Source organism: Jaculus jaculus, chromosome 10 (genome assembly GCF_020740685.1).
Source record: "Jaculus jaculus isolate mJacJac1 chromosome 10, mJacJac1.mat.Y.cur, whole genome shotgun sequence".
NCBI classification, from domain to species: Eukaryota; Metazoa; Chordata; class Mammalia; order Rodentia; family Dipodidae; genus Jaculus; species Jaculus jaculus.
This window is the reverse complement of record NC_059111.1, coordinates 21,667,308-21,676,291: the sequence shown is the minus strand read 5'-3', so window position 1 is coordinate 21,676,291 and position 8,984 is coordinate 21,667,308. Positions and strand designations below refer to the sequence as shown.

The following is an 8,984-nucleotide window of genomic DNA, read 5'->3' as shown; positions in this document are numbered from 1 at the left end:
TGGTGACAATTAATATGCACTACCACATCTCTTTTTGTTGTTGTTGTTTTGTTTTTTGAGGTAGGGTCTCGCTCTAGCCCAGGCTGACCTGAAATTCACTATGGAGTCTCAGGGTGGCCTTGAACTCATGGCCATCCTCATCCTACCTCTGCCTTCCCAGTGCTGGGATTAAAGGCATGCACCACCATGCCTGGCTTACCCCCCCCCCCCCCCCCCCCCCCCCCCCCCCCGAGGTAGGGTTTCACTCTAGCTCAGGCTGACCTGGAATTCACTATGTAGCCTCAGGGTGGCCTTGAACTCACAGTGAACCTCCTACGTCTGCCTCCCAGAGTGCTGGGATTAAAGGTGTGCACCACCATGCCCGCCTTAAAATGGCTACCACCCCTTTATTAGTTATGATTTGCAGGTATCTTTACCCCTTTTGTCTTCACAGTATGATTTGATGGGATTTCTTTCTTTCTGTTTTTTGCTGGTCATTTGGAAAGTTCTCCCTTTTCTAGAGGTCTCCATACCCCTTCTAACTTCTCTGGGACAGAAGGAAGTGTGGGTGGCCTGGTGCCCTGTTCCTCATCCTGCATCCCGGCCCATAGGGAGCCTCAACTAGCAATGTGTACGTCTCCATCTTAAACATCTCTGAACCTGCTGCCATTCTCACCTCTCAGCCACCAAGAGGCCCAGGAAGTTGGAGGTGACACACATGACTGGTGATAAGGAGGTTTGAACCAGACGTCTTCCCATAAACTCTTATTTTGAATGCTTAGTTTCCAGCCAGTACCAATGTGGGAGGCGGAGCCTTGTTGGAGGAGGTGTGTTCTTGGGGGTGGGCTTGGTGGGGGGTTATGGTCAGTTGCCCCTTGCCAGCTCACTCTCCTGCTGCTGTTTTCCACCTGCTGTGGCACAGGTGACGTCTAGCCTCTGCCCGTGCCGTGCCTTCTCCTGCCATCATGAAGCTTCCCCTAGAGACTGTCAGTCAAAACAAACAACGTTCCTCCCATCAGCTGCCCTGGGTAACAAACAACAAGAGGGTAACTACAATGACTCCTAAAGTGTAAGTGTTGATCTTTTTTTTTTTTTTTAAGTCTCATATAGCCCAAGTTGGCCTCAACCTCTTGCTCATCTTTTTCTTTTATTTACTTTTTTAAATTTATTTGAGAGCGACAGAAAGAGGCAGAGAGAGAGAGAGAATGGGCACGCCAGGGCCTCCAGCCACTGCAAACGAACTCCAGACGCGTGCGCCCCCTTGTGCATCGCATCTGGCTAACGTGGGTCCTGGGGAATCCAGCCTAGAACCAGCGTCCTTAGGCTTCACAGGCAAGCGCTTAACCACTAAGCCATCTCTCCAGCCCCTTTCTTTCTCTCAGGTAGCGTCTTTCTCTAGCCCCAGGCTGACCTGGAATTCACTCTGTAGTCTCAGGCTGGCCTGGAACTCACAGCAATCCTCCTACCTCTGCCTCCTGAGTGCTGGGATCAAAGGCACGTGTTCCATCATGCTTGACTCCTTTTTTTTTTTTTTTTTTTTTTTGAGGCAGGGTCTTGCTCTAGCCTATGCTAACACAGAACTCACTCGGTAGCCCAGCTGGAACTACCGAAGTGGGGCACCATGCCCTGCCCAAACTCTTCATCTTCTTGCCTTCATTCCTTCATTCTCAAGGGCTGGGATTACAGGTGTGGACCACACCTAGTTTTTTTTTTTTTTTTTTTTTTTTTGTGTGTGTGTGTGTGTGGTGTGCATGCATGTATACATATTTCATAAGTTTAGACATATGTGCAGGTACATAGGCACTTGTGTGTGTATATGTGAAGGCTAGAGGTCAACATTAGATATCCTCCTCAATTGCTTTCCATCTTATTTTTTTAAAAATATTTTATTTATTTGCAAGCAGAGGCGGGGGAAGAGAATGAGAATGAATATGAATGAATCGCACTCTAGGGCCTTAAGCGGCTGTAGGCAAACTCCCGATGTTACTTTGTGCATCTGGCTTTACATGGTAGTAGTTTGATTGGATGACCCCCCCCCCCACAATACATTCAGGATTAGTTTGTAATTTAGCTCTGCAGCCACCTGGCTGGAGGTGTCACTGCTCCAGACCTACGGTGTGGGGGCAGATGGCTGCGCTGTGCCTGGAGCTGCCTGAAATGTGCTTGCATGCTTGTTGGTGGTGGCTGTTGTCTCTGGACCTGTGACAGGCGGGGCCAGCTGCTTCTGTCATTATGGAACGACCCCTGCATCTGTAAGCTTTTAATCAATTTCCTTCCTCTACATCTGTGCCTGGTTTGGAAGTTCATCCCAGAGACCCAAGGCTGTTACACCGGGGTATGGGGGAATCAAACTCAGGTCATTAGGCTTTGCAGGCAAGCACCTTAACCACCGAGCCATCTCTCCAGCCGCATCTTTATTATTTTGGGTGTGCATGTGCTGCAGTGCCTATGTGGAAGTCAGATGACAACTTTCTGGGGTCAGTCTTTGCCTTCCACCTTCTGAGGCCAGGGCCTTTCGTTCTCTGTGGTGCTTCGGCCTCCCTTCTCACTGCTGGCTTACTAGATGACATAAGCTCACCACCACTTTGGGCTGTTGCATGGCATCTAGGAAGGGGAATACAGGCACTCGTTTGTTGTGAAAGATGCTTCGCCCACTGAGCCATCTCCCTGGCCCCTCCACTTTTCTTTTTGTTTTCGAGGTAGGGTCTCACTCTAGTCCAGGCTGACCTAGAATTCACTGTGTAGTCTCAGGGTGGACTCGAACTCACCAGGATCCTCCTACCTCTGCTTCCTGAGTGCTGGGATTACAAGGGTGCTGACAGATTTCTTGCTTAAACAGTGGTCACCAATTTGACTAGAAGAGCTTGAATCCTTTATACTGACTGAGCCATCTTCTCAGCCCCCTTTTTCCCCTTTGAAACAGGGTCTGGCTATGTATCCCATCCTCTTGTCCTGTGGAATGACACGAGTGTGCCCACACCTGGTAAGTGTATGTCATTTCTTGCACAAGATTTTCATTTTTGTTTCAAGCCAGGGTCTCATTCTAGCCCAGGCTGGAGTTTACTCTGTAGAAAGAGGCTGGCTTTGAACTCATGGTGATCCTATCTCCTCAGCCTTCTGAGTGCTGGGACTCATGGCATGCATCACCACGCCCACCTGGTTTTTCTTTCAAAAGTTTATTTTTATTTTTTAGTTTTTCCAAGTACGGTTTCACTCAGGCCCAGGCTGACCTGGAATTCACTATGTAGTCTCAGGGTGGCCTTGAACTCATGGCGATCCTCCTACCTCTGCCTCCTGAGTGCTGGGATTAAAGGCGTGCGCCACCATGCCCAGCGCCTCAAAAGATTTTTAAGGGGGTTGGGAAGATAATGGCTCAGTGGTTAAAGGCACTTGTTTGCAAAGCCTGCGGCCTAACTTCAATTCCCAAGCCACTCAAGTAAGCAGCAGCATCCTCCCCCACACATGAAAATAAATAATTTAAAAGAAAAATACCTTAAAAGTTCAGTAAGGGGGCTAGAGAGATGGCTTAGCAATTAAGGGACTTGCCTAGCCTAAGGACCCAGGTTTGCTTTCCCAGTACCCACGTAAGCCAGATGCTCAGGTGGCACATGTGTCTGGAGTTCATTTGCAGTGGCTGGAAGCCATGGTGCACCCATTCTCTATCTGCCTCTCTCTCAAGGTAAATAATTTTTTGTTGTTGTTGTTTTGAGGTAGAGTGCCAATCTAGTCCAGGCTGACCTGGAATTCACTATGTAGTCTCAGGGTGGCCTCAAACTCACAGTGATCCTCCTACCTCTGCCTCCCAAGTGCTGGGGTTAAAGGCATGTGCCACTACATCCGGGTTTAAGTAAGTAAAATTTTCAAAAGTGTGATACAGTGGCCAATTTTAAAACATTCAGTAAAAGGCACAAGATAGTTCTCTGTTTTGAAGCATTTCCAGATGACAGGGAAAGGACTTTCTCCAGATGTGCTGCAGGAGTGTGCAGCCTGGTAGAGGATGGGCACTCGGGGTCAGTCCCAGGACTCAGGCTTCGAGGGTCCACACCTGGCCCGTCACCTGACTCTCATCACTCTTCAGGAGGCGCCTTTCTAAGCTTGTGCCAGGACAAGACAAGTCCTCTAACGTGCAGAAGACAACACCCAAGGCCTGTTTTGGCCCCAGACACACCTCCTCTTTGTCCTCAGACCCAGGAGGGAGCTCAGCAGGGACTTGCTAAGGCACAGAAGCAGTCCTCTGGCCAGCTCTAGCCCCCGCCTGTCAGACTCGGACACAAAGGGACCTGCCAGCGTAGCAGAGGAGCAGAGGGTCGGCCATCTGGGGAGGGTGACTAGGACGTGAAGGGGAGAACAGCTGAGGCACAACCCAGTCCCCTTGCCTGTATGAAGGACCTTGCCCAGTGGAAGTCAGGAAAAGAAACCCAAACCTGCTTGTGTGAAGAGGTAGAGGTTTATTGAAATATAAACATTCGAGAACATGTACGATAGAAAATAACCACAACATATACAGACACTCGCTGCAAGAGGACATCTGAGGTATTTATTCACGGCCTAGGCTATCATGTGCTATCACATTTTTTTCTGGTTAGAATACATACAAGATAGGAAGGGGGGAGGGGACAGCACTGTCCTGGATGACTGCCTGCCTGACACATGGCCTTCAGGACCACAACTGCAGGGGAAGCTCCTCTTGGGCCAGAGCCTACTTCCTGGCTGGGAGCCTGCTGCTGTGAGAGGGCAGCGGGGGCACTCAGAGGACGGGAGGTAAGCTGCCTGGGGAAAGGGGACGGATCCAATGACCAGAAAGACCCAGTGATCTGGTCCCTGCCTCCTCTAGGTGGGAAGGACGTGTACTTCATGGCCAAATTCTGAGACCCACAGGCCAAATGGGTTTCCTCACTGGCATCAGATCCCAGATACCCTTTTCTATGCACACCCTGCATGGGCCTGGTGAGTAAGGCTTGTGAGGTTGGAAGTGTGTCGCACTGCAGCGGATGGGCTGTGTGAATGCGTGTGGTGTGAGCGCGCGCACGTGTGCACTGGGGCAGGGAGTGGAGACAGGTGAGCAGGGCCACGCTTACAGGCTGAGGTATGTTTGTGCACAAGCTATTTTAGTTTCCCTTTCTTTTATTAGACAGGACTGAGTGGGCCATGCTGAGGTCTTCACCACTACAGACAGAGGAGTCCCAGTGGGCGGTAGTCTATGTAACACAGCAGGTTACAATGGGCCAAGAGCTGAGTCTTGTACAAGCACTGCCATTCCTTTCAACAGCGAGTGGCATGCTCTAGCCAGGCCCAGAGGAGAGGCTGCATGCGCTCTCAGTAGCTTCCTGGCCCTGGAGCGTGGCCACTAGGCGAGCCCCCAGACCTGCGGTGGGAACACTGAGGGAGGGGAGATCTACCCTGTCCACTGGGGCAGGGACAGCAGGACCGCGTGTAGTTTCAAGACCCACTGGCAAGCACGGGCCCTTCCACCCCGCTGTCCCTCCGTGTGATCCCTGAGTCGTGCGCTGCTGGCTGGGGTGTGGGCAGGGCAGAGGGGGGCTGGCTGCCAACCGCACCAGGCCGGGGCGGCCTGCTTTCATTTCTTTGGTGCCACAACAACAGCAACGACAACAAAAATTAAAAAATCAAGAACGAAAGTCAGCAAAACACATATAAAAAAGGTCTCAGAGATGCAAATACTTCCTGAAGAATCAAATATCAACAATTACAAATCTGAGGTATTTCAGTGAGCCTGACATCGGCACATCTGGGGCTGGTGGGGCTGAAATGGCCCCAAGATACGGCGACAGGGGCCAAGGACAGGTGACTATCTTGGGAGAGCTGGCCAACACGGGCAAGTGGGGAGCCTGAGGTTTTGGGATCAGAACAGGGTCCGGTGAGGTGGCACCAGAGCCAGGGCAGCCTGAGCTCTGCCTCTCTTACGCTGAGGCCTTGAACCTGACGACTGCCCTCACAGGCTCTTTTCTGGAACCACCAAAGGGGACACAGGTGCCTGAGGACTGACTGAGACATATGCCCCAGGAACCAAGTGGTAGGCAAGGAGGGCTGTAAACACTCCACTGCTGTCCCATGAACACAAGAGCCAGGAAGGCATGTTCTTGGCTCTTAGAGCCCCTCGTGGCATTTACAAGTGGGAGACTGGACAAAGGAAGAATCTGGTGATCCTGGGATGAAGGTGGAAAGCAGGGGAAGGAAATAAATTAAAGGGAAAGGGAAGTGGAGGGCCTCCAGCCCTCTGTCGCCTTACAGATTGTCAATACACTGCCCCGAGATGGGAGGTGGCCCGGGGAACCCTGGGGGAAGCTGGATGCCCAGACCCCCACCCAGTTCTCCAGGACAATCCCTGATTGGACAACGCTGCTCTGTCCTGCCCCTCCAGCCTCTCCCTGCCCCCAGAGTACAGCAGGACCTGAATGGAGCCTGGACAGACGGACTCGTCCAAACTCTCAACGTCTGGCCAAATGGTGTGTGGCGTGGGCTCCATGAGATGAGGTAAGTTCTGTGCATTAACTTCCTCCGCTCTCAGCCGCAGAGGGTGAGTGCTGGCACTGCCTGTCAGAGGGACCAGCTGGTGGAGGGCTCTGCACTAGGGGTGCCCCGGGATGAGGTAGGACTTGGTGAGCAGTGAGAGCTGTTGCTGCTGCTGGCGCTGCTGCCAACGCTCTGGGGAGCAGAGCCTGCGATGAGGTGTACTACAGGTTTCTGGGCAAAAAGCACACCTAGAGAGGAAGAAGCAGTGGTGAGGGCTGGAGAGAAGAGGTGATGGGCGGATTCATTTCATTTCAATGAGGTGCAAGGGCTGGCTGAACCCTGAACATGTTCTGTTCCTCACACCATGCCAGACACGAGATGCCAACACAAGCCCAGACACCGTCCAGTCCTCAAAGACAGGGACACACAGGCAAAGGCTTTGATGGAGTGCCATTAAGAGGAGTAACACCAAGAGGGCTCTTGAGGGGAGCGTTGGGGAGGCAAGAGGGGAGCTCTGAAAAGGCTCTGGTAGAAGTGTGCCTGGGCTACTGGAAGAAGGGAAAGTGGCCAAGTGAAATGATGGTGGCTGGGGAACCTGAGCCACAGCAGGAAGAGGTGCCAACCCACGTGCTTCCTGGCAGGGTATAAACGGCACGAGCAGTAGCAGCAGCAGGGGCTGAGGAGGTGGGCAGGCAGGGCAGTGGGGTCTTGTGCAGCTACAGAGAATGCACAGAGGCCCTGAAAGTTGTGAGGAGGAGGATACCATGGAACCTGGGGTTCAGGATGCTCTCTAGTGGGGTGAGAGGAACACAGGCGCTGAGAGAGTAGCTTTCAGGAGAGCAGCGAGGGTGAAAGGAGACAGAGTGGGCAGGAAAGGAGCTCAGGAAGATGGGGATGGTGGTGAGCTCTCAGAACCATCTCCAGGTTCCTGTCCTGGGTACTATGGTCCTATTGGGCAAGAGTCTGGGGTAGACAGGGTCAAGACAGGTCATTTCTCTTCCTCCAAGCACAGGGATCCTCGACTCCCGACTCTCCCTATTCTGGGAGTGAAGAAGCTAGCCCCCCCCCCCCCCGCCCCCTGGGGAGAAGATGGGAAGATGCTGAGATCTAGCTGGGAACTACATCCCACTTCCTGCTCCATAGGACCCAACCCAGCCCCAAACCTCGCAAGCCACAGCTCCACCAGAGGGCACAAGGTACCATTATGATGCAGAATATGGGGAAGCTATGCTGGCATAGCTGGTTCCAGGAGCCCTAGTCCTTCCCTGGTTCCACCTACTGTCTTTCATAGGTGGCCCAGCAGAGATTCAAAAGCATGACGGCCCCAGAACAAGGCTGCTGCAATGGCTAAGGGCTATATCTAGGAAAACACCCTGGCTTGGATGCAGGGATTTGCGGCCTGGCATTGTATGCTTGCCAGGCTGCTGCTAGGCTTCATGCCCTGGTAAAACAATGATACCAGCCTGAGCTTGTGGCCCTGACTCATCAAACTGTGCTTAACAAGTGTCTGCTTGGCTTGCTCCCAAGTCTGTCCCTGAACCAGTAAGATGGCCTGGTGGAAAGGATGTTGCCTCTGTGAACTTGAATAACTTGGAAAGACTTGCTACCTACAAGTGCTGACCTAACCAACCACCAAAACCCTGCAGGCAAGTTAGTGTTAGGAGAGATGGCTGAGAAGATGGGCAAGCTTTAAATCAGGGCTGCTTCCAGTCATTCAGAGTCCTGTGCTGGCTTCATTTTTCCCTCCCTTTAATTTTCTGGGAATGGTGGTACACACCATTAATCCCAGCACTTGAGAGGCAGAGGTAGGAGGATTGCTGTGAATTTGAGGCCAGCCTGAGACTACATAGTGAACTCCAGGTTATCCTGGGATACAGTGAGACCCTACCTTTAAAAAAAAAAAAAAAAAAAAAAAAAAAAAACCTCCAAATAATATATATATATATATTTAACTTATGTGACACATATACCAGGATCTCTTACTGCCAGATGCTTGTACCACCTTTTGTATCTGGCCTTTATGTGGATCCCAGGGAACCGAACCTGGGCAGGCAGGATTCGCAAGCAAGTGCCTTTACCACTCAGCCATCTCCTCAGCTTTCTCTCCCTTTTTGAGGTAGGGTCTCATTCTGTAGCCCAGGCTGACCTGGAACCCATTATGTACCTCAGGACGGCCTTGAACTCTTGGCAGAGATTACAGGCATGTACCACACCTGGGTATGCTGGTGTCACAATCCTTGGTCCATTTAAAAAAGATAGGAGGGCTGGAGAGATGGCTTAGCGGTTAAGGCATTTGCCTGCAAAGCCGAAGGATCCTGGTTCGACTCTCCAGGACCCACACAAGACAGATGCTCAAGGGGGCGCTCGTGTCTGGAGTTCATTTGCAGTGGCGAGAGGCCCTGGCATGCCCATTCTCTCTCTCTCTCTCTCTCTCTCAAATAAATAAATTTAAAAAAAGAATAAATAAATAAGAAATGACAGATTATGTAATATGCATGTTTTATAGTCAGAAAAGGAAGACTTGTGCTCTA

At 51.5% G+C, this 8,984-nt stretch overlaps 1 protein-coding gene across 2 annotated transcripts in view; it reads right to left on the bottom strand.

Moving 5' to 3' along the window:
• Positions 1-2,455: 2,455 nt before the first annotated feature.
• Arid3b (AT-rich interaction domain 3B) overlaps positions 2,456-8,984 on the bottom strand; it is a 62,317-nt gene continuing 55,788 nt past the window's right edge. Inside the window, exon 9 of one of the 2 annotated variants that reach the window (XM_045161089.1) lies at positions 2,456-2,583. In XM_045161089.1, coding sequence (XP_045017024.1) covers positions 2,525-2,583 — 59 coding nt within the window. In that variant the 3' untranslated portion in view covers positions 2,456-2,524. Of the gene's footprint in view, positions 2,584-4,407; positions 6,702-8,984 lie in introns of those variants that run through there. The other variant, XM_045161088.1, reaches the window with a different exon arrangement.